This window comes from Anser cygnoides, chromosome 25 (assembly GCF_040182565.1).
Source record: "Anser cygnoides isolate HZ-2024a breed goose chromosome 25, Taihu_goose_T2T_genome, whole genome shotgun sequence".
In the NCBI taxonomy this organism is placed as follows: Eukaryota; Metazoa; Chordata; class Aves; order Anseriformes; family Anatidae; genus Anser; species Anser cygnoides.
In genome coordinates, this window is record NC_089897.1 from 1,124,592 (window position 1) to 1,148,554 (window position 23,963).

At 52.8% G+C, this 23,963-nt stretch overlaps 2 protein-coding genes across 2 annotated transcripts; both read right to left on the reverse strand.

The window, feature by feature from the left end:
- Positions 1-224: 224 nt before the first annotated feature.
- Positions 225-3,970, reverse strand: UQCC2 (ubiquinol-cytochrome c reductase complex assembly factor 2). Its single transcript, XM_013196957.3, has 4 exons — positions 3,796-3,970; positions 1,562-1,636; positions 1,125-1,194; positions 225-403 (listed from the first exon to the last, which is right to left on the reverse strand). Exons 1-4 carry the CDS (start codon positions 3,931-3,933, stop codon positions 309-311), a joined length of 378 nt encoding a protein of 125 aa, XP_013052411.2. The 5' UTR covers positions 3,934-3,970; the 3' UTR covers positions 225-308.
- Positions 3,971-5,133: 1,163 nt separating this feature from the next.
- Positions 5,134-20,903, reverse strand: IP6K3 (inositol hexakisphosphate kinase 3). Its single transcript, XM_013196950.3, has 6 exons — positions 20,390-20,903; positions 14,844-15,163; positions 9,929-10,151; positions 8,702-8,874; positions 7,881-8,056; positions 5,134-6,699 (listed from the first exon to the last, which is right to left on the reverse strand). The coding sequence occupies exons 2-6, from the start codon at positions 15,025-15,027 to the stop codon at positions 6,223-6,225; spliced, it is 1,233 nt and encodes a 410-aa protein (XP_013052404.3). The 5' UTR covers positions 15,028-15,163; positions 20,390-20,903; the 3' UTR covers positions 5,134-6,222.
- Positions 20,904-23,963: the final 3,060 nt, after the last annotated feature.

Genomic DNA, 23,963 nt, shown 5'->3' on the forward strand with positions numbered 1-23,963 from the left:
GATTTAAAGCTAGCGTGGTTGTACCTGCGTGCTCCGGCATTTCCTGACGGTTTCTCGTAATACAAATGATCAGGTCTAACACACACCACAAACCTCCTTCTTTGACATTGATCCAATAACTTTCATCACAGATGTGTTCAGGTATGGCCTAGATTTCCAGAAAGAAAAGACCGGGCGTTAAAAATAGAGTATAAGGTGTAGGTCTGAATAAAAAATGCTGTTGCTAAGGGGAATGAATGGTTTTATTCATCATGGCAACATACAGAGCTTTAGGAATATATACAGAGGAGAATCTGGGAGTTAGCCTATCACTTCAAGTCCTCTTCAGATTTCTTGGCGGAAAACCTTTCTCGCAATTTTTTCCATGTTCCTTTTTTCATGTCTTCCATCTGTTTCAGAATGTCTGCAAAAGGAGAAGGGAGAGGGAGATGGAGAAAGAGGAAGAAAAGCAGAAAAGCAAAAGCATGAAAGCCCTCTTATAAGCCCTTTGTCTTACATATATTTGCTTTTTTTGACTTCTCATCTTAATGAATTTCTGTTTCAGGGCCTGAGGCAAGTTTGTTTTCCCTTCCAATCAATTGTGCAGGGAGTCCCTTATCACTAACAACTAATATTCAGTTTCCACGCACTGCAATCGAAGTTAGGAACTGGAGCAGAACAAAACTGCACTAGCTTCCTATACTGCATTTAATAAATGACTTGGCTGAGAGTACTTCTGCATCGTGGTACCCTGTTTTCTCTCAAAGTCTAATACAAGAGAAGAAATACTGAAGGGAGTATGAACGCAGTGAAACAGAAGCTGAGAATTTTCCAGCGATGTAGCAAATGTGCCTTTTTTTCACACAGCTCCTGCCACTCTGTCTCAAAGAGCCCTTGCAAACCCTCTGCTGTTCCTGCCCCTTGCAAAACACAATTGGCTTTTTGTCCTGCTAGATTACTGAAAATCTCCTCAATTAAGCCTGAACTTACTCCTTGTTAACCACCCTAATAAACTTGCACAGCAGTCCAATTCAGTCCTTTAGTAACCGGTGTTTAGCAGAAGTGATAAAGCCAACACAACAAAGCCTAGAATGTACTTTATCTCTTGCACTGATGTACTCCCAAATCAATCACAGTATTAATACCTGTTGCTAGAATCATCTTGCAATCTTGCACTGTCACTCCAGTGAAGCTTGTTTCTTTCAGGCGTGGATACTTCACAAACGAGCAGGTAGGTGAAAGAAGGAGAGAGAGAACAAGATGTTACTTGTAGTGCCCTAACACAGATAATTATGTCACCAAATAATAGAATCCTAACTTATTTTCCATAGAGCTCTAAGAATTCTGTTCATCCACACCAGGAACTATCATCTGCATTGTTCATACATGTCACAGAGGCCAAAACGTCTGCAGCTTTCAGACTGAAAGCCAGGAGAGACTGAAGGCACCCGGTAGTGCAGCATCCACCTGACTGCTCATTTGCCTGCTACATTTCCAGAAACCCTGCTGGGATGTGGCCTACTGCACCGACAGCGGCAGGTCCCACAAAAAGGCTGATGATGGCTAATGCCGAAATGTTTACCTTGTTTTTGTAGTAGTTGGTGTGGATTCTGAGTAAGCTCTCATACATTTGGTCACAGGTCTCGGGGTCAGCAATCTGGAAAAGGATAAAAGTATCACACAAGTCTTATTTTAAACCTGCAGAACAAAACCATTTCATTTCAGCTAAAAGCTCATGAAAAGCACAGTAAAGGAGTATCTTTGTTACTTTTTCAGCACAATGCAGGATGCCGACGACCCCTATTATGCTGCTCCAGAATGCAGCGCGTTTTCTTTCCCCTACATTTCTCACCAGCTTGGCCTACAAGAATAATGAGGCACCTAAGTTCCAGAATGAACCTTGAATTCTGCTCAAAAAGATAGGACAGATCAACTGCGAACACACAGCTAATGCGAACTTAGCTGTACAGTTTTCTTCTCACGCTTACTGGCCAGTGCTGTGAAATCTGTGAGATTTCTTTGATCAAAGGCTGGTTTGGCCGCCTGTTTTATTCTAAAGGATCAAACAGGATAAGGTACTAGGATGGAAGGTATAAAATACTGGCGAGGCTAAAAATAGTTTATAATTGATTAGGGAAAAGCAGCATGCAAGGCACTGTACAGCTTGTGAAGGGTAAATGGATTTCTATTTTGGTCTAGTAAGTTGGAAAGATTTTGCTAATTCCTAAAACTCTCCTAGGTGCCTCCAACAGGTGCATCTGCCTTGCAGAGCCAGCTATTTAGCAGCGTGAATGGCATTTCGACTTGTTTTTCTATTCTACAGTGGGGCCAACTTGACCAGAACTCTGCATTGCTGCTCGATGACATCAAACATAAATGATTAAAACGGATACATGAGTAAGAGTACTATGAAGTGCAGCGAGGCAGAAAAAAGTGAAACAGCTCATCTGTCCTCGGGACACTGGCACAGATTCAGCACAAGGTGGGCGATGCCTCCCTCCCCTGTGCAAGCCAGGAAAATGAAGGAAAGGCTCTCCTGATACAGCAGGTAACGGCTGCTGTGGGAGAGAGGATACAGGGACAGGCAAACTGTTAAAAATGAGCACTATCACGCAGCAGGTGATCTTCAGCTTAAGGTATTTCACAGTCACATTTTAAGTGACCCTGCTGATGTTTTAGTAATGACAGCAGAAACAGCTATTATATAGGTAGCTGAAATAGTATTGCCTGAAAAAAAAAATCAGCAAATCTTACTCCATGTGAATTAAACGGGCATTAGACTGACAAAATGTCTTTTAAGGTTCTAGCGCTTTTCTCATACATTCCTCCTGCTGTCTGCCAGCACATTTCCCTTTACTGTATTAAGTCTTTATACGTACAAATTGACATCAGTGCTGCAGGCATCAATTTAGATTTTCAAGATGAGTGGCAGCTTTGGGATCTTGTAACCAATTGGTGCAGCACATTCAGCTGTCCTGGGCATATGAAAAAACAGTAAGCGCTTTCTGGAATGTCTGCTGCAGCTTATTCTGGTGACCAATATAAATTAGGTGCCTATAATGGCACATTGTAGGAGAAAACGCACACCTGGAACAATGTTTTCATACAAAGAAAGGGCACATTTACATTCCACAGCACCACCTCCAAACCTGCAACGGGCTGCAGCCCAAGTCAAGTGCTTGCTTCTTTTATTTCAGTATTGAAACCTGAACTCCAACACTGTTACAGCTGGAAGCCAGCTTTAAAACCACTGCATCCCAGCAGTGATGGATTTTGCTGCATACACCACACTGTATCGTGTTATCAGCCTATCCTCACAGCAAACAAACCACCCTGAATTCCACGACGGTCCTGACAAATTTTCTGCATCTCGCTTCCCTGATCGCTGCAACAGGGGTTCGAAACCCACTAGAAGGGGGCACCTCACACCACATATCGCAACCGGTGCGAGGCCTCCGCGTACAGCGAAGCCTGCCCGCTGCCAGGAGGGAAGGAAGGAGGGAGGGAGAGCAGCCCAGCCCCGCTGCAGCCCCTCTCCCTGCCACGAACCCAACGGCTCCAAAATGGCGCCGGGCCCTGAGGAGAGGCAGGGGTGGCGCACCGCGCATGCGCACCCCCACCCCCGTCCCCCCTCAGGCTCCAAAATGGCGCCGGACCCTGAGGAGGAGCAGCAACACCCACTGCGCATGCGCACCCCGCCCCTCAGGCCCTAAGATGGCGCCGGACCCTGAGGCACAGCGGCGTAGCGCGCATGCGCGGCCCCTTTCCCATCCCCTGCCCTGCCCTCAGCGCCTCGCGGGCCGCTTCCGCCCTCACCTGCGTGTTCTCCCCCTCGCGGAAGGCCTGCGCCACCCGTTGCCGCAGGAAGATGCCCAGGTCCCGCTGCCGCTTCGTCTCCTCCACCGGCCACTCCTCGCACAGCTTCAGGAACCGCCGGTACCTGGTGGCCGCCATGGCGGCCGGGGGAGCGGCCACGTGACGGCGGCCGCGCCTACGGCGAGCGAGAGGGGCCGGTGTGTGGGGGGGTGCGCATGCGCACAGACAAGGCGGGGGGGGCACTAGGGAGGGGGGCGTGTGGGGGCAGTGGCGTGCTGGCCCTGTGGTGCTGCAATGGGCGGCCGCTGTTTTAATGCCGCTTCTTCAAGGCTTGGTTTCCGACAGTTTCAGTACCTAGGGAGCCCTGCCTGGTTCTCCCTGCCGTGTGGGGAGGTTGTGCTCAGAGTTGCCTCCAGGCAGGCGGGTGGTTAAATGGTTGGTAACGTCATTAACCAGGGGGTCAGGCGTGTGCTCAAATAATGATTAGGGTTGGAGAAGCCCTCCGAGATCATCTGGTGCAACCACCCCCTACCACCCCTGTCACCCACTAAACCCTGTCCCCAAGCACCACGTCCAACCTCTCCTTGAGCACCCCCAGGGACGGTGACTCCCCCACCTCCCTGGGCAACCCGTCCCAACGCCTGACCGCTCTTTCTGAGCAGAAATGTCTCCTCATTTCCCAACCGAACCTCCCCTGGCACAACTCGAGGCCGTTCCCTCTGGTCCTGTCACAGTTATCTGCAAGAAGAGGCCGACCCCCAGCTCCCCACACCTTCCTTTCAGGTAGCCAGCTGCTGGTGTTTCCCGTTAGACCCTTCTTTGTCCTTCCCCCCTTTCAGCCCCGAGGGCCTGGTGGCAGCATCCAGCGAGAGGCTCGCGGCGCTGCGAAGGCTGAGGGAGGTCTGGATAAAGCCCTTCAGGTTCCTTGTGTCGGCCACATTCAGCACCGACCTCACTGCGCAAGCATGAGCCAAGACAACTGATGACTCAATCCTTTCACCGCTGAAGCAGAGCGTTTGTGGCTTTTTTTTATAGTCATTGCAGTTTGTGGGCAAGAAATATGCAATACTGTGAACAACATTCAGTAAATAATCAGGTCTTCCCAAATCCACTTCAGGCCAAGTAAAATATGCAATTGGGCCAGATGACTTACATTTTCCGGCTATAAATTGCCGCAATTTACCAGCTGTATGCAATAAAATACAAGTGAAGGGGTCTCCCTTGAGATCTGATATTTAAACCTGTGGAAGTAATGGCTGTTTTGAAAACACACAGCCCTAAACAAAAGATAACATAACGTCAGGATGCTCTGGAAGTGAAAAAGAGACAGACAACAGGTGAGAGTTACTTAGACAACTTTATTTATATCCCCACTCCCCAATAACTGGGTTCTGTACCTCTATTCCTTGTGTAAGGACTTTTCATACAAGTTTCCCACACCATGCAGGAAGGAATTATATTTGTTCCATAATAAAATCTGTCAACAAAAGCTGTAAACATTGTATCAAGTTTTTGTTATTGTCTCCTCCAAACACACACAAAATATTTGTATCCAAGAATTTGTAGGTGAACTTTAATTTCTAGTCCCTGATTTTATTTTTTTTAATTAGAAGCATAAGTACCTTGACGTGAATGCTTTTTGTGACTAGCATCTGACAGGATCATCACATTCCCATACGTCAGCCCCCAGGGAGCTTCTTGCTTAGAAAGTTTAGGAATCATGCCCTGTTATGTCCCGCAGGGATATTAAACCTTTGGAAGGTCCAGTTCTTGGTCTGAGGTCCACCCTCTTTTACACCTTAAGCTGTACAGAACCAGGAGCTCTGCGTCTGGTACATTTGTGTTTCAACAAAGCACCAAATACCCGCGCTGTATGGAAAATGACTTGCAAGAACAGTCTTGCAGCGCTGGGCACGTGGAGTGTGAATGTCAGGGTGTGCATTTTTCTTCCATTTGTGTCTTTGAGTGTGTTCAGCCCGTAGCACTGAGCGTGAGATGAGAGTAATGCTGCAATCTGTTAAGACCTGCCAGCTCACTTTAATAGTCTCACTCAAATGCACAACATCTTCTTAGCCTGCTTGGCTTTGTGAGTGTGGTAGAGGTGAGCAGGTCCTATTTTATCATTAAGACTCTTTCAAGTAATGCTTTCTTTTGACTCACAAATAAATCAAGGACAGCAGTAAAACAAGAAAGGAAAATAAATCTTCTGATTGATTGCAGAAAGAACAGATTCCTTCAGCTCTTTGCTTTTTACGCTTCAGTTCAGTAATGGCACGTAGCAGTTTTTTCCTAGCAAGCTGTCCATGCTCTCATTCCAAACCGTGCACGTGACATTCAGCAGCTGTGAGGGTCCCATACAATTGACCCAATGCAATACTTTTCAGGGATATCGGTCACTAGTAAATTCAGGCTATTTCACAGAATTTGTCATTTTCCTTCCGAGATGTTCTGAAGAATTTTGATGAGGTTCTCCAAGCCGAAAATATAGCCATGGTCTGGCCCGTCATAAGTGGTGTGATTGCCTTTGGAGCCTTTAAAAGTGGTGTGGGCAAAGTCTATCATGCGGACGTCGACTCTGGCGTGATTAGTGCCATGTGTCGTGGTGCAGTTTGTTTTTTGGAAGTGCCCCTGGAGGTGATTATCCAAGGGTGCCGTGTTCTCCTTGTGCTCCAGTCCATCATAAATGATGAGAAGTGAGCTGGAGTAGAACCGGTAAGAGCTTTGCTTCCTGATGACAGAGAGCAGAGCTTTTAGCTGCAGGATGATGGGCTCCAGGACATCTGTTCTGAGGTGGTTACCGTTGCACAGGAACTGGTGCAAGGCTTGCCTGAATCCTTCAGGAGAGAGTTTCCTTCCGTAATATTTATCCTTGCAGAGAAAATGGCCAGTGTCCACTTGGTAGACCTTGAGGAAAGAGAGCAACAATCCAGATTCAGTGGATGTCTTATTGTTCTCTCCCCCCCTCCTCCTCCTCCCCCAGTGTTCTGGATTTTGCCTTAATCTAAAAATTTCAGTCCCAAGCTGAGACACAGATCCTCTGCAGCTGAACAATACTGGCAGCGTACTGCAGGCTTCTCACTGAATCCCACCTCCTGCCTTTTCTGGAGATTTAAACTCTTCAATTTAAGCCACTGGTGTAGATTCTTCTTGTGCTCCTATAAATTACCCCTTTGTAAACCCTGTATAGCTCTAAGTCATAGCCACATCATTACTGATTTATAGCATTTTCCCTCTGGCTATGTCAGGAGTTTGCAGTAGTACAGGAATGCCCCATCTTTGTTCCTTCTCTTAGTACAGGTAGCAATAATCTTGTTTTCTTAAACAGAGGGACAAGGTACAGGCAGAAATCTTTATGTATGTGAGGCAATGGTAATACAGAGTAAGAACTGGAAGAGTGAATTCAGAATTAGCTCACATACCAGCTGTAACTTAAAGGCTAATCTGCTCAGCAGAAGGATGTCAGAGACCAGAAAGGGACATAGTTTTTGACACTGTTTACGCTGCAGTGTATGTGCTTTATAATCATCGTTGTCATAATTATCCTTCAGGCACAGCAGAACAACATTTTGAAGCCTGCCTGAGAACTGTGAGTGAATCAAATGTGTAGCTTCCATTTCTAGCAGGGAGGGCAGCGATTTTAATCAAGAAGAGCCATAATATTTAGCACAAAAGAAACCCCTCGCTCTTGCAGCAATCAGACGAGACAGCTCAGCAAAGGCATGAGTGGAGCAAGTGATGCTTTTTTTTTTTGTGTGTGTGTGCAGCAGCCAGGAGCTGAGCACAAGAGGAGAATCTGTGTTCATGTACAGGCAGATTCTCAGCTTGAAGGTAATCAAATCTCCAGAAGTCAAACAGGGGTATGGGAGAAGGTTCCCCTCTACGTGCCGTATTCTATACTCTTCCCTAAGCATCTGCCCTGATTGAGGATAGGATGCACAAGTCGAGTGGCTTGCCTCTATTTGGTGGGAGACAAGAAGAAATCTACTACAGTTTACACCAACAAGGGAAAGAATCCCTTTAGATTTCCAGCTTGGTTTCAAGCTGCGTGTCAGGCAGACATCAGAAGGACCAGGGCGCTGTCTTACCTGCATCCCACAGATGCGAACACCCAGAGAGGCAGAGGTGCTTTGTTCACACTTCTTGATGTGACGCGCTTTCTTCTCCTCTGAGGCGTCATCTCCGTGCTGCCGGGTGCCCATCTTTAAGTCCAGGATGCAGGGATAGCTGTATTTTGATACCACATTCTCAAGCAATAGAAATTCTGGGCATGAGTTAAGGGAAACCCAATACTTTTAAATTCTAATTGAAAGAGGTCTTAAATCAGAGCAACTGCTGACGCTCTCCATAATAGCTCACAACTGTAATGAGACTTTCTGAGCCAATTTTACCAACGTGTCATTGCTATAGGCCCCTTGCTGCCAATTGCAGTTAATTTACGGTAGTACAGTCCTACCAATTAAAGCACCAACAGCTCCTTTCTCTAGTGACACCGTAGCCCTGGGCTGTCAATCCAACACCTTGCCTCAGTGCTGTCCTCACCCCAGTGGGTGTGGGGGAAGTTGTTCAACTGTATTACTCACATGACTGGTGGGTAATGAAGTGTAATAGGAAAATAAAAGGCGAGGCGGCTGCTAATTCCTGTACAGTTGTGTTTTTAAATGTATGCCAAGGGGATCTTTGACTTAAGCTTGAATACCCCCTTATGGGAAATATTTTTTTTTTTTTTTTTCTTTCTTTCCTTTTTTTTTTTTTTTTTAAGATAGTGGGAGAAGAGAGCAGCTATATTCCTTTTTGCACAGCGGCTAGACAGAGAAGGGATGCATACCGCTGCAATAAAACATACATTGCTTATGAGCTGTTATTTGTGGCAAAGGCTGCGATGGAGGAGAGAGAAGAGAAAGGATACGGTGAAGCTTGTTCTCATTATACTTGGAGGACATGCGGTTCAGGTGCTGCCTGTGACAGTGCAGTCCCCAGGGGTTGTAGCTCTTTCTTTCTGGCTGGTTTCCGTTTGCATCTTCCAAAAGTGGATCTGTGTGGTACTGAAGGTCTGTCCTCAATAACATCTTCCCTGGGCAGCTAGTCAAAGCACACAAAAGAACATGCTTGGTTTATAAGCTCCAGAAGAGAATATTCCCTCCTCTCCTCTTTTGTAGAGCCTCAAACTTGATAAGGGAAATTTTCAGGGACTCTCAAAGGAAACATATTCATCATGTCCAAACTGCAGAGATCTTTCGTTACTCTGTGAAAGTAATTTTCAGAAAGCCAGCTATTGCTGGATGCCAATATTTTCTTTCATTATAATTTCAAAGTGCGCTTGGCTTCTGTGAAAAGCACCATTCATGGTGTCAATGACCAGGAATCTCTATCTAGCTAACAGGCACAACACAGGCAAATCGTCCAACAATAGGAATGATTCTCAGTTTCCAAGGGCTGGCTTCGAGGAGGGAAGGGAGGGAGCAAAAAGGATATTTGTTCTCCTCGTACGGTCATTTGCTGGCCCCAAAGCCCTAACTCCATTCACACCGAGGGCAGCGGTTTCACGGTAGCAATATTGCACCCTTCAGTCATAGCTGACTGAGGTCTTTTCAGAGCCAATTTGACATGAAAGATGTCTTGTGGAAAGCCTCCGCAGGTCCTGAGGTCGGGGCGTGCTTGCGAGCACCGTGATGCCTTTCAGAGGCAGCTCTCTCTGGGGACAAGGACAGGATCGAACCGACCTCGAGTGTGGCTACCGACCTCCTGGCTGGCCACCAGCAGAAGGGCACTACGTGCTCGGTGGCTCTTCTTGTGGGGCCTCTCCTCCTTTTGGAGCTGGCTGCGCTTGGAGGAAACGGGCTTAAAGCAGAGCTTGAGGCATAAAATCGATCAGTAGCACCTCAGCCGTAGCCAAATCTGCCCTGCTCCATCTGTGGGTGAACCGTGAAGCCAGCAGGCTGGACCTTGCTTTTGTTCTCTAAGCCTGGACCTTGCTTTTGTTCTCTAAGCCTGGACCTTGCCTTAAACCAGGAGCTTTGCCACCAAAACCATCCCAGTTAAACCCCACCGAGACCGGGATGGCTCCAGCTGCCAAACAGCAGGCCGGGACCGGGAGAAATCTGCAGGGAGCCTCCTGCCCGTGGCGAACCCTCACCTGTCTTTGAAGGTCTTGGCGAGCTGCGTGTGACACCTCTTGACGAGCGCGTGCTCGCTGCCGGTGCCGGTGCCGGCGGCCCACTTGCACTTGTGCCATATCGTCACCGCCGAGTCGCCGATGGCGTGGTCCAGCCGGCCGCAGCTCTCCGCCTGCAGGCTGGGGCTGGCGAGCAGGGTCAGGTTGCCGAGGCTGTCCTTTTTGAGGTGCACAGAAATGACGCCTGCAGGAAAGGAGGAAAACCAAAGCAGAGTGAGGTTAACCCCCGCGTTGCCGTACAGGCTCAGCACCAGCGGCACAGCCGCCCCCTCGTGTTTTAGTGGTCCCTCGCACTGATCCCGGCCTGGTTTGAGGCCCGTTAAACACCGTTAGTCTGAGACCCTTGGAAAACAGCCACAAGCTTTGCTAACGTTCCCTCCCCTCCTTCTGTGGGCTCTGCTTGAAAGCTGTCTCCTCCGAACACCATGTTCCCTCCTCCTCCATTCCTTCAGGCTCTGTTACGCAGCAAGTGACCCAGCAAAGCCCCCTGCGTTGGCCCAGGAGCTCCTGCCTTATTTATGACGGGGGATTAAGGTCTCACTTCTGAGCGCAGGGCAAGGTGGAAATGCTTTTCATTGGTAGAAAGCAAAGGGAGGGTTGGGGAACGGGAATTTTCCAAAGACGACCAGCATGCCAACTGCTTCTTTTGACTGGAGAGCCCCCAGGAACAAGGGCAGAGGCACGCGTAGGGGCTGGCAACGCTGCCTGCGTACGTGATGGCCACACATTGTCGCGGACGTGTCCTTCCCCCAGCACCAGGACCCTAATGGCAGGATGGCGGGAGCGACCGGACCCTCACGTGCTCCTGAGGAGGAACGCGACCGTGAGCGGCGATTATTTCTTTCCGCTCTAAGTGCTTAAAACACCATCGTATGTTTTCGGATTGTAATTTTCCCTGACTCTAATGGGAAGCACAGGGCTCAAATGCCATTCAGCCCGTCACACGTAGTTAGCCCAGTCTCTGCCCATCCCTGGCATCGGGACTGCTGCCTCCGCGCGTCAAATAACAGAGCAGGAATGGCCGTGGCTGGCGTTCCAGACGGCTCTGACCTTTCTGGGAAAGGCTGATAACAGCAGTCCTTCGCTCAGGGCAGCGCTGCTCCTGCAGCCCTCTGTCAGGGCTGTCCGAGCCTCTCGAGGCAGCGCAGGCATTTTTAGAGCATCGCCCTTTCGGTCTCAGAGGGGATGCCAGCCACGTGAATCATCCGCGGCAGCACCCCGCTGCTTTCAAGTCTGGCTGCAGCAAGGAAGATCCAAAAGAGGACGGTCTGGGCTGTTGGACCAACAAAACTCATCGCTGGAGAGGGCCCCCGTTAGCGACACGCGGGGCTGGGTTTGTGCCAGCCGTCTCCCAGGTGCCCTCGCTTGGTCTCCTCCTCGTTGCGGGGAGATGCATTTCTGCAGCTTACAAACGAGGCAGCTCTCTTCTCCCAAACAAATTTCCCAAATAAATATGCAAACTGCCTCCTCTCCGTTTAAAGTGAGATTACAGAGAGTAAACACGGACACAGGGGTTTGCCCTCCCTGCCTGTGCAGAGCCCTCTCTGCTGGGGTTTGCCGACCGAGGGAAGATTTCCACGGCTGCAGCCGCCAGCCACCTCCGTGCGACTTGGGGTGGTCCTGAGCCTCGCGTCCCCGCAGGTCCCGCTGTGCCCTCCTGCCCCCTGTACGGCCTCCGCTCGGGTACCTTGGCCCAGCTGCATCCCACAACCACTTCTGTTCCCTTTCGCTATAAAAAAATCAGCATTAATCCTAACGGTGTGCCACGGCAGGCTGGGCTAAATCCGCTAACTTCGCACTGAAATGAGTGAGCAACACACACAGGCTGCTCTGCCCAGGGGAGACAGGGGCTGGAAACCCCTGTGGGGTTCTTTCCATGGGGCTAGAAACCTTAATTAGGGGGTGAGTGATATTTTTAGCTATCTCAATCCTTTGCTCGTGGTGCTCATGAGCAGCAGGAGCTTGGGAGCTACATCTTCCTCAGGCTCCAACATCACCCGCATGATCTCTAGCAGTGTCCCGTTTGTAAAATCCATATTACAGATTACCAAGAGCAAGTGAAATTCTTTTCAGCTCGGATGCTTGCTTTGAATTTTCGGGAGAGGTGGACATGAAAAAAGCCAACTTTGTTTTTTTTTTTTTTTTTGCTGGAATCAAAGCCCTTTTATCTTTAAGAAGTCACTGAGAGGGGAACAGAGTCCTCGATTCTAAAAATCTAATTCTCAAATCTAGCACTATGCCTCAGTTCTGGCACTACAGCAGCCTGTAACCTTAAAAACTGTCCCAATTACATATCTGCAAGTCAATGGGGCTGTGCTGATTTACATAGTGCTGACAATCTGGCCCTAAAAATGTTATATATAGCATGAAACTAAGAGTTCTTAAATATCTTACATTAATATGAAAATTAATGGGGAGATTTTCAAAGGCAAGAACGAGCAGTTAAACTGCAAGGGAACGTGATCATCTCACCTCCTTCCCCCCGAACACTGCCTTCATAAACCCGCATCCCAGCCTTACAGTTAGGTTTGTTTCCCGATGTACTTCCTTATGGGATGGATGGTTTTTGCATACGTCCTGCAAGTGACCTCTGTGCGCAAAGCAAATGCAATGCTGCCAACCGTCTCTTTTATTGCCACGAGAAAACATCTGTCTGGGAGCAAAGATGTGCTTGGGAGCAAAGTCGTACTCGGGTGCTTGCCTTTGCTTGCCTTTCAGTGCCACCGCCAACACAACCCCACTCTTGCCCAGAGCCAGCGAGGCCAGCAGCGGGTATTTCTGGTGCCATCACCGTGCTGGTGGCACCCCAGGGACCCTCAGGAGCTCCAACCTTGTATTCAAACCCCCCCCTGCAAGCTCTGGATGGGGCGGGAGGAGGTTTGGAAGGGGCTGGTGCGGGAAAGCCAGCCTCAAGGTCACCGACCTGCCCGAAAGGGTTAAGTGAGCAGTGGACGTTTTTGAAGCAGCCAAGTGGGTGTAGGATTTGAATGATGACATTTGATCAGCGCTGCACATAATGTCATCATTACATAATGATCCCTGAGCCCCCCCTGCAGCCTAAGAATAGAGATGAGGAGCGCGGACACGTGTGAGCGGGTGATGAAGACCTCAGGATTATTCCCCCTGGTGCTGATCTGCCTCGTGGGAAGACGTCCCACCTCTTTAATTTACCCAGCTTTCAGGGCTGGGACGGTTACAAGCAGGAAAAAAAAAAAAAAAAAGTGTCTGCCCAATGCCAAATTGGAGGAGAATTGCTATTTAATTACCCCTCGTTGCAAAACTCACTGGGACTTGCAGTAGAAAAGAAAAAGATGACAAAAAGGGATTAATAACCGGGCCACCCCTGAACTGATAAGCTGGGACTGCTTAATGTCTTTATTAGAGAGACAGAGCAGGGCTCAGCTCTCCAGCACTAAACCCTGGCTCCTGCTAAAGGAAATTGCTTAGAGGAAGACTTGTTTTCTTTCTTAAGCATCTTTTTAATATTGTCCCATAAATCTGCAGAGGCTCCTGACTTTCTGGAGAAGGGGGAAATTGGATTGGAAGTGCATCAAGACCTCGGCTGACACTTTGAGCTCCTTTCCGTAACGCTGAAGGACCAAAAGATATTTTAGGTTTTTAGGTGACAGCTGAGCTTCTCGCCTCTCACAAAAATCCAGGGTCAGGAGCTTTACGAGCAGCACAAGTCTGGCAGTAAAGGCAAAAACAGGGAGGGAATAAGGAAGGGAGGGAGGAAAGATATCTTAAAAAAATAAAATAAAATAAAAACATGCTAGGGCCCTCACGGACACCCAGTGCTGTGTTTCTATGGCTCAAGCTGAGAGCTGGGTTTGATTTTCAGAAGCTAAGTGGTTCTTGCCTCTGGTTTTCTAGGGATCCGTGCTTACGGGAGCACTGTAGCAGGGCTTGGCTCAGGTGGAGCAGCCATCAAACGAGATGCGTAATACAGCCCTGTGCTGCTTTTTCCAGGCTTGGTATTTCATGCTGGCCCCAAGGACCACCTCTCCCCCAGCTCATGCTGGTGCCAGCCCTGACCCTTTCCTTGCCCTCGCCAACTCTTTGCCTCTGGCCCAAACCTTCACCTCCTCTAAAACCAGGGGGCGTGGGGGGCAAAGGCAAAACCCCTGAGCCCTGCTCCTGGCACAAAACCCTTTCTTCTCACAGGCTGCTATTTCAGAGCGGCATCTCGACTCCCAGGGTTGTTGTATGGGGCCAGCTGTTGTGTGATCCCAAGGGCACGGGCAGCTCCCGCAGCATCACATTAGCAAAAGGTCAGGGCAGCGCCAAGCAGGAGCGGGCCAGCTTCCTAATGGGGGTTAATGAAACGTTAACTGCGTGGAAAAAGCAGTCTATCTGAGAGCTAGCACCCACAAGGAATGAAGGGTAGACTGTGCAAGCAGGCCACTTCGACTTGTCTTGCAGGTCAAAGCAACTACAGAAATATGTGGTGCTTCTGCCTGGCCACAGCACCCGGGCGGCACAGCAGCACGGGGTGGTTTGGAGATCCCCAGCTGCTAAATAATCTGGCAGCATTCATGCAGAGCGTGTGACTTGTCAGAACCTGGTTCGGAGAAGCCTCTCCAAGCCCCAGCTTTCCTACCACCACTCCCTGCCACCGTTGACACGGCCTCAGACCGGCCCATCTGGTGCCACGGCCAGCAAAGTCCTCAAAGCCAGGCTGGGAAAAGCCAGCCTCGCAGACCTGCTTCTGTGCGCGCCTCCTCGCTGAACAAAACCCGATCTGCACGAGCAAAGGAGCTTCCCGTCCCCAGCCGAGCCGTCCCTCCCGTGCTGCCACCCCTCCGGCCTTGAACCCGCGCTCAGGGCTCACCCTGGCGGCACCTCCATCACCCATTTATCACGCGCGGGGTCGCACCTTTGTACTGGGGCGTGAACTGCCGCATGGCCAGGGGCAGCGACTCGTAGAAGCTCAGCTCCTGCGAGACCAGGGGCTTGCAGACCGTGTGCTCGTCGTACTTCATCATGCTCATGTGGCCGCCCACCTGGTGGACGAAAGGCTCCAGGAGGACCACCTTCCTGCCCTCGCTCTGCCCCACCATGCTGCTCGCCGCAGGGCTCGCTCCCGGTCAGTGGCAGCGGAGGGGTGACGGGTTTTGGGACATGCTGCGCTGGGCCGCCCCACGCCGGCTCCGGGCTCTCACCCCGTGTGGCTTCTCAGCGTGGTGCCGACGGTGTCTGCAAACAGAGGATGAAAGGGAGAGCATGAGAAGGGGGGGGGACGAGCCACCGCAAAGCCACCGCCTGCAGTGGCATCGGCAGGGCTGGGAGCGCTGCCCGGCCTCGCACAGCCCCGGGGACTGGCAGGGAGCCCCGGCCTGACACGCGGAGTCCAGGAAAGACCCGATTTAGACCTGTTGGGGGTAAAAGACACAGAGGGGGACGATGGAGAGGAGCTATCAAATTAATGCGGTGGCCTCATCGAACCAGCTGGATCAGGGCATTCCTTGGACCAGGAATGCCGGGTTATTAATACGCTGCATTAATACCACCCCTGCTGTGAAACAATCTCAGTTTGCCTTATGAGACAGTGTTAATGCTGGTCTTAGTCTTTCCCCAAGCTAGGACATTCCTCGCGAATGAGGTTTATTAATAAAGCCTCTGCGAGCTGCTGTCCTTGGGCAGCTCCCTGCCCCTGAGCACTGCCGGTGGGGTTAGCGACATTTTCTACACCTCCTAGAGAAACGTGAGGCTGGGACATTCCCTGCCATTTAACACCTGAGTGCCACCGGGAGCGTTTCCTGCACTGTGCTCATGCACACGGTGCGAGGATGTGTCAAAGCAGCACCCGCACGGCTCCCGCCCAAGCTGCAGCCCCCTCGGCCCCTCCACGCTGCCACAGAGCCCGAGTGGAGGATTCACTTCCCAATTCCAGCCCCAGACAGAAATCCATCCGTGGCTGTGGCAGGAACGAGTTGCTGGCGTAAGTAAGGAAGGAAAAGCACCGACACACTCCAGGAGCAGCACCCTGGCTTCTCCAGCGAGCGCCCAGCAAACCCTCACCCTTCTTCACTTTATTCTTTGCAAGGGTGCTCCTGCTCTGGTGGACATCGGGCAGGGGAATCCTGCAGCCATCGAGGAAGATAAAAAGGAAGATGAAATATTTACACTGAGGAAGCATCAGCCTCCACACCATCAAGGCAGTAAAATCAGAGGAAAATACTCCAAACCCCAAACTACAAGTGATGGAAAAAAAACACACATATATTGTTGTTATTTTGAGGGCCAGTTCGTGTTCCTACAGCCCTCCAAAAGCAGGGTGCAAAGCCCTGGCTGGCCTGCCCCTGCTAATATGGGTGACTTTCTCCTTATTTCTCCAGCCTGGGAACTCTGGCATCCCAGTTTCGCTAGAAGAAACTCAGTGCAGGAGGGGATAACATCTTTGGAAGGTCTATTTCCCTACACCAAAGCTTGCACAGCTGGGTGGGCACGACATCGCCTCTGCCACCCCGCGGCCAGTGCCCTCACCCTCTCCGTAGCCAAGGGCCACGAAGGGGGCACACGGGGCCACTGCTCTCAGATGTTGGTGGCCAAGGGGTGGGTGGCATAAACCTGCAGGTGCCCCATGGCAGGACACCCGCTCCCTCTGGGTCTCTTCCCTCCTGCACCTGCCAGCTCCGAGCTCCAGCGTGTTCCTCGCCCCGCCGCAAAGAGCCGAAGCTCCGACGCTTACATTTCCCCTTCTCCCTCCTCCTGCTGTAATTAACCCCCCGAGCAAGCAGGCTCTCCACGCAGGTGCCCGCTTTGTTTTTCGCCTGGAGGAGTCGGATGAGGTGGGTTGGAGGCACAGGGGGAGAAGAAACCCTCCTACCTGCAAAGCTCGCTCCTTCAGCATCCCCCAAGGTGGTTTGTTTTATTTTTTTTTTCCCTCCCTCTTCTCTATTCTTTCGTCACTGCACACTTCAGAAAGGAATTTCTACTCTACAATTACCAGCCTGCACCAGCTTGAGCGAACAAAGCCAGGCCACTTAGATGAGTGCTTTTCAGCCCAGGAAGAAAGCAGCTCTTCAGAGCCTTTCTAGAAGTTAATAAAAGCATTTAGCATTTTGTTAAGTTGCAACAACTTTTAAAGAGGATTTCTCCCTTGAAAGCTGTAGGTTTGCTGTTGTGATTTTTTTTTGTTTTGTTTTTCCTTTTTCCTTTTTTTTTTTTCAACTCCCTTGGTTAAAAAGGGAGAAAAGCAAAAAGCAAGCACATTTGTCAAAACACCTCTTTGGAGCAGAGAGTGCAACCTGACTTCAATCCGTATTTATTGCTTTAGAGACAGTCCAAGGCTGAAACGCGGCTGCCACAACACACAGTGCTGGGAGCCTTGGCATCGCTAAGAGAGTCAGGGAGAAAAAACCACAATTTGATAAGGCTCTTATTGTTTGCTCTTAAGCAAAACTCCGAGCAAGATTTGCACAAGGGAGAGAGGGCTTCTTTTCATTTACTTTTTGTTCTGAAGCAGCTCGTTCATTCCGCGCAGATAAATGTTCCTGCAGACACTCACTGAGCCGGGCTGAGCTCCTCTGAAACAAGACACTTGAAATAATTCACTTCTGCCAGCTCAAGTTATCGTGAATGCCAAAAGATATTTACGTCACTAAAAATACACGGAATTACAGATAAATCTGTATCCTCAAAAATAAAACCAGAGAAACCTTGAATATTTTTTTTTTCCTCCAGCTGAAATGAAAAAGTAACCCAGGCACTGCAGATGAAGACGAGGCAGAAAATCTGGGGGAAGGAAAACATTTCTCTTTACAGGGAACTCCCCTCCCCAGAGAAACCGCCCGAGGCACGACGACGCCTGCAGGGAAGCATCTCCCCAGCTCTCCCTCGCGGTGCTCCCAGCAGCACGCCGCCGGCCTGAGGGCACTTTGCATTTCTGCCGCTCGCGTGTGCGGCCCCAGGACCTGCCAGGCTCTTCCACCCCGGCCAAACCACGGCTCTGCCTTCTGCGATTCATGGACGGGCTTGGCCAGGACGCGCTGGCCGGGGCTTTTGGGGACACGGCCTGCCGGGCGCTGCTCCCCTCTGTGCTGCTCTCATTTGGGGCCAAATGTCAGAAGAGGCCACGAAGAGCAGTCTATTTACTCCCAACTCTAAGCACAGCCAAAAGAAATCAAGCGGATGAAGTTCTCCGAGCTTTAATTAGCGCCTGCTCCGTCCCATCCCGCACGGCAGCCTCGCCGCTCTGGGTCCGACAGCCGGGGGCAAACAGAGCCCGGCTCCGGGAGGATGCGCACACCTCCAGCCAGCCCCGCTCACAGAAACTCTTCGGAATATCAAAAAGGAGAATTGCCATAAAAACCAATGTCCTGTCAACACAGACCAGGCTCTCAGTGTCACTGGGCACCTCGAGGAGCGGGGCTGCAAAGCCTCGTTTCAAGCACTGCAGGGTGATGCTCTTTTTTTTTTTAATATTATTATTTTTTTTCCTTAATTAAAAGGCAAGAAACTAACTTGGCTGTTGATTTGAGGAGATCTGCGTGTCCGTAGCTCTTGCTAGCACGGCTGACCTAGATTCAAAGCCAGCTCCTGCACCGAGCGCCAGCCCAGCCCGGGAGCAACGCGCGGCGGTGTTTTGCAAACCTAATTGCCCCATTTCTGTTCAGTTTCTGGCCTTGTGCCTCCGAACACCTCGAAGCCTTGGCCGTAAGGAACATCCGACTGCTTCCAGCCCAGCACACATCCTGCCAGGGTCAAGGCAAACTCGGCCCCCCTTGGCTGCTGCAAACCAGCAAAAAACTCCCCCCAGCGCAGACCCCATCCCGCACGGCCTCCCCCTGCCAGCCTCCTGCTCCCTGGTGCAAACGCAGCTAAAACGCCCAAATCTCTGCCCCCTGTCGCACAGACGGGTTTCTCGTTACAGCTCTGGAGTTATTTATAAATACAGCTCCTCTCCCTCGTCTCCGGTGGGGCTGCCTTAGCGCCAGGTTCAGCTCAGCCTTCGCGCTGAGCTTGGGTCGCCCAGGATCGGGGCGATCCCGCATGGGCCGTGAGCGGACGCAGCATCGGTTCGCGATGAATTTCCACCCCACCTTTTCTGCTCTTCCCTCAACCGCAGCCACAGCCAGCCTCGTGCCGGGAGCGAACAGCTCAGCTCTCGGGGCAGGAACCCAGCTCGAGCCATAAATCCTGACGTGCAGAAACCCTGAGCTCTTTTATCTTGTATTTCCTTTCTTGAAAGAAAATGACGTTCATAAACTTTATGACCAGTCCCCGCATCCCTCGTGAATAAGATACAAAGATACAGTTTGCTGCACCGAAGGATTTATTTGGCAGCTCTGTGAAGCATCAGGAGGGAGGGAAAGGAGCTGCGTTATCCTGGATGGACCGGCCCCCCCCTGGTCCCAAAAACACCTGGTCCCAAAAACACCTGGTCCCAAAAACACCCGGTCCCGCTGCTGGGATGGGGTGAGCACAGGGATAGGCACGGGTCGGGTACCCCAGCATCTGTAGCAGTGATATTGGGGTTCCCAGTGCCTGGCCATAAATCTGTCCCCACATTTTAATCACACCCAGCGCTCGCTGCCCTGAGATGGCACCTAAAGGGCTGCCACTGCTGTGGGACGTGGCACTGGGTCCCGAGGGAGTGAGCACAGCCCCCTCAGCCCGTCCTAGCCCTGCCACCCCGCGCCGTGACACGGGGTTCACGGCAGCCCTGCGACCACGGAAAGGATGGACGGGCACAGCCTGAGCTGCTCGGGGCCGCTTCCCCTGCGTGCGCTTAAAACCAAGCTCCTGCAAGCGTGTCCTGGCCAGCAGGTACCCATGAAGGGCAGGCTGCCTGGGGACGGCCACGCTGCCTGGGGACATGCACCCAGCGGGTCCTGCGTCAGCTCCTGAGCCCGGGGAAGGGAGCAGCTCTCCCACAAACGGGGGCTGCTTCTGAGAAACTGGCCCAGGCTGGCTGAGCGCTGGGGGCTCCCCTGGACGCTCACACCGATCTGTCTCACCTCGCGGCTCTGACCTGGACGTGCTTTCCCTTACCTTCCAGCCAGTGTTTTTTTTTAGGAGCTGTGCACCAGCAGGGACCTTGATCAAAACCGACCTTCGCTTCCCCCCGCAGCGCTGCCGAGCCCCGCTCCGGCATGGCTCCCGCTGGCCTTGGACCAGCACCGGCACCGCCAGGACCTCAGCACCAAACCCCTCTGCCCCGGTGCCAACCCTCCCCATGCTTCCCAGCACTGCCACAAGCTTGATGGAGAACCCAAAGCCACGACGCTCATTTTTCACCCGCCCTGGGTTGCTCCAGAGCTTCCCACCCACCCGGGCGCTGCTCTCCCCTTGCTCCCATCCCTCGCTGCAAGCCACGGCCGTGGCTTCCAACAGCCCCGACAGCTCCCCAAAATCAAGCACTCGGCCACCTTGCCCTTGGCCACCCTGCGCCGATGCTGAGGTTGCCCTGGCCCTCACCTGGCGGCCGCTGGCTTTGTGGTTGTTGCTGGCGCTGGTGCTGCCTGGGCTGGGCTCTTGCTGCTGCTCGGTGTTGCTCGAGGACGAGAAGTGAGGGAGCCGGGGGGGGGGGAGCCCGCAGACATTTGGGCCATCACCTGACGCCGCCGACATTTCTGGCAAGCTCCTGGTATGTCCAGCTGACAGCTGAGGTTTAAAGGGGAAGAAAACAGCCTGGGGCGTTAAAGGAAAACAAAGCTGTGTGCGCGAGGGTTAAGGCTTGGGGGAAAGGGGGTTGGTGGGTGCAGCGCCCCGGCCACGTGCGAGGTTTTCCAAAAACCGTGGCCATGCTCCAGCTCTCTCGTGCAACCAGCTCTGCAGGAAAACCAAACAATCGTTGCTTTATTTCGGTGCTTGCAAAGCTCCCCCCAGCCTTGTGGTGCTGCTGCTTCTCGCCCGTCAGGAGCAGGCTGGGGCCCAGCTGTGCCCTGCAGGGAGAGGGCAGGGGCTGGTGCTGAGCCGGGGGCTTCTGCAAGCAAATTCTCCGGCTGTTTGCTATGGGAAAGACGCCGGGACAGTGCAGGGAAAGATGGGGCAAAGGGGCTGGAATCGCGGTAGGGAGGCAACGGAAGGAGCTGGGATGCTTGGGATAGACTGAACCGATGAGCTAATGGGCCTGGGAAAAGGAAAGGTATTTTTGGAAAGGGGAGGCGGGGGGGTGAGACCGGGCTGTGCCCGAATCCGTGCAGCAGGTGAGGGCTGAAGTGGGAATCGGGGTGTGGAGCCCGCTGACGCCCGGCCCTGATCCTGCCAAGGGCCTCGTGCAGGGAAAATTGACACCCGGCACGCTGGGACCGGCGGGGGAGTGGAAAAGTCCCGGAGAGTTTTCCTGCCAGCGCCGCAAGGACAGCGCGTGCCCCCGGCCCCCCAGCACCCCTCCGCCCCTGGGGACACAAACACCCCGCTGCGGGCACCCCTCCTCGTACGCCTGCTGCTGCCAGCCCGGCGTGTCCCAGCAAGACCCCTTTGGTATTCTGGGGACGCACGGCACAGGCATCCCGCGGGACGAGGAGGTGCCCGTGCTCGTTCCCCTCCTGTCCCAGGGATAAAATAAAGGGGGGGGTGTGGGGGGGCACCAGCAAATCCCTGCCCACAAGCGGGGCTGCGATGGGGAGGGCAGCGGGGCAGCAGGGCGATGGGAGGTTGGGAAGGAAATCTCGCTGCTGAGCTAATGATCGAGGGACGCGGTAATGCTCGCTAACCGGAGGGGAGAAAACAGGACCGCGGAGGCCAGAGGGATCGAACTGACAGTCGGGGACAGAGGCCGAGATTAAAGGCAAGGATAAAACACAGCCCCTGATTCCCCGCTGCCCGAGTCCTGACTTCACTCTGCTTTATGCTGCTGTATTAGCTTGGGAAAGTGTCGTAAAACAAACAAAAAAAAAATCCAAAGAAAATGAAAAAAGCTTGGTTTCGGAAGGAAAAAAGCCCGCGCAGGCACTCTGTGAATCCAGCCAGCGGTGCATCCCTGCCAACAACCTTTTTTTTTTTTTACCCCCACTGCGCCCTCACCACAAAAGGTTCAGGAACCGTTTGCCAGGCGCTTGGGCAGCCCCGAACCTCGCTGCCTGCTGCCGAGGGGTGCGAAGTTTCCCCTGGCCATGGTTCAGCTCTGCTCGGCCTCACCTGCACCGCGACAGCCCCCTCACCACGGGAGAGGAGAGGTTGGGAGGAAAACACACCGGGCTGGGGAAATCGCAGCCCCACCGCGCTGGGGAGAAAGCAGCTCGCTGGACGGGGGGGCCCCAGCCTCTGCGAGACCTTCACAAGCCACCACCTGTAAGGAAACCAGGAGGCGTCTCAGCAGCACCCAATAAATCAGGGAGCGGGGACTGAAACGCGATGATCATCCGGCTGCATCAGCACCAGGAGGCTCCCAAGGAGCCACTCGGTCCCTACACGCGTTCGGGGACACGCGGCCCGTGGGCTCCCTCCAGCCACAGCCCTGTTGAAGGATGCGACCTCGCGTGCCGTTTTAAATCTCATCATTACTAAGCTGGCAGGGGGAGGGCGGACCCTTGGGCAACGCTCCCCAGCTCGGCGAGGGGCAGGACCGAGCACCCCGCTTCGCCCTGCGGCGCCCAGCACGTCTCCAGCACCCCCCTTTTCCCCTTGCAGAAGCCCTCCCTGCAATCACATGCATTTTTAATGCCTGTGCTAATTGCTTCGATCTCATTTTTGTGTCAGGCGCGCCGCCGGGCCGGGAGATGAGACCTCGGCAGCTCTTGCTCCGTTCAAAACGAGCGCACGGAGGACGCCGAGCCGGAGCCCGCGAGCAGCTCGGGGCCGCGGCCCCCCGCGCGGTGCCCCCGCCAGCAGCCGGGCTGATTGCCGCTGCCGAGCGGCCGCGGAGCCGCAGAGGCAATTACTCAGCCTCTTGTAAAAAGCAGAGAGCTCTAAGGGGAGAGCAAGCCCGCCTCATATTAAAACTATGCTAATTAGGAACTAATTACGGGCACGGAGATGTTATTACCCTTGGCCAGCTCGAAGGCTGCAGCCTCCGTCTGATGGAGACGTGGTCCCGAAACCAAGCCCCTGCCAGCTCGGGCAGGGACTGGGACAGGGTGGGAACGCCGTTAGTAGGGGAGGCCAAGCCTCAAGCAAGCCAGCACGGGAGGCTCAGGATCCTTGGGTCCTTGGTACCCTCCGCACCACAGCCGGGCCTCATCCTGACACAGCTCGGCCAGGACCTTGCCGGAGCCTCAGCTGCTGGCTGGCAAATGCAGGAGCCCCCCTCGAGGTCTCCTGGCTGCTGGCGCCACCTCTGAGAGCAAACCAGGAGCTCCAAGGGGAGCACAGCGCCTGGGGAACCCCCCTGAACCGTTTTTGAGCTGTTTTACGTGGAAGCTGCTCAGCTGCACCCTGCGAGCCCTGCTCACAACTGGTGGCCAGCAGCTCCTGGCCACCCTCAGCATGTTTTCCTCTGCTGTTGCTGTTTGGACATAGGGAGATGTTTTGGAGTGGAGATGTAAACAGCCTGAACCCGGCCCTAAAGATCTCTGTCAACAAAAACAGGGCAGGTGCTTTCCTCCATCGGAGGGCAGGTCGTGGAGCTGCTCTGCCTGGAGTAGGGGATGGAGGAGCCCAAGGGCTACCAGGGTGCAAAAACCCAGCCCCGCGGACCAGCCGGGAGTCAAACAAGGCTTCCACAACGTTTTGTGGTCTCATCTTGGAGATCCAGTTCAAAGACACCCGTGGGCTTTGGGTCAGACCTTACCAGCCTCCCTCAGTGCAGAAGCGCTCAAACAAAAACAATTTGCTTGTTTGCAAGCTGACGGTGGTGGCCAGGCAGGGCAGAGACCTGGTTCTGTCTGACTGCACCTTACTCTGCCGCAGGGAGGTTCGGTGCGTTAAGGTATCCGAAATCCTTTGGAGACACCTACCTGCAGGCACCTGTCCCAAGTTCAAGGGCCCTTGCTTTAAAGGTTGAACAAAATCACGTTGGAAATCCTGGAGAAGGCGTTGGGGAGACGTTGCTTCAGACAGGGGGCAGCGCTGGCAGGAGGCACCTTTGGGCAGGGCTCCCTGTCTGTGC

Excerpts from the sequence above, each read along its gene's own strand:
- UQCC2 (XM_013196957.3), bottom strand. The coding sequence starts at position 3,933 with ATGGCGGCCACCAGGTACCGGCGGTTCCTGAAGCTGTGCGAGGAGTGG. Across the intron at positions 1,637-3,795 it reads GCGAGGGGGAGAACACGCAG|ATTGCTGACCCCGAGACCTG; the intron begins GTGAGGGCGGAA and ends ATCCTTTTCCAG. Across the intron at positions 404-1,124 it reads CAAGATGATTCTAGCAACAG|ACATTCTGAAACAGATGGAA; the intron begins GTATTAATACTG and ends CTCCTTTTGCAG.
- IP6K3 (XM_013196950.3), bottom strand. The coding sequence starts at position 15,027 with ATGGTGGGGCAGAGCGAGGGCAGGAAGGTGGTCCTCCTGGAGCCTTTC. Across the intron at positions 8,057-8,701 it reads TAATGAGAACAAGCTTCACC|AATTTCTATTGCTTGAGAAT; the intron begins GTATCCTTTCTC and ends ACTCATGCCCAG. Across the intron at positions 6,700-7,880 it reads TTCGCATCTGTGGGATGCAG|GTCTACCAAGTGGACACTGG; the intron begins GTAAGACAGCGC and ends TCTTTCCTCAAG.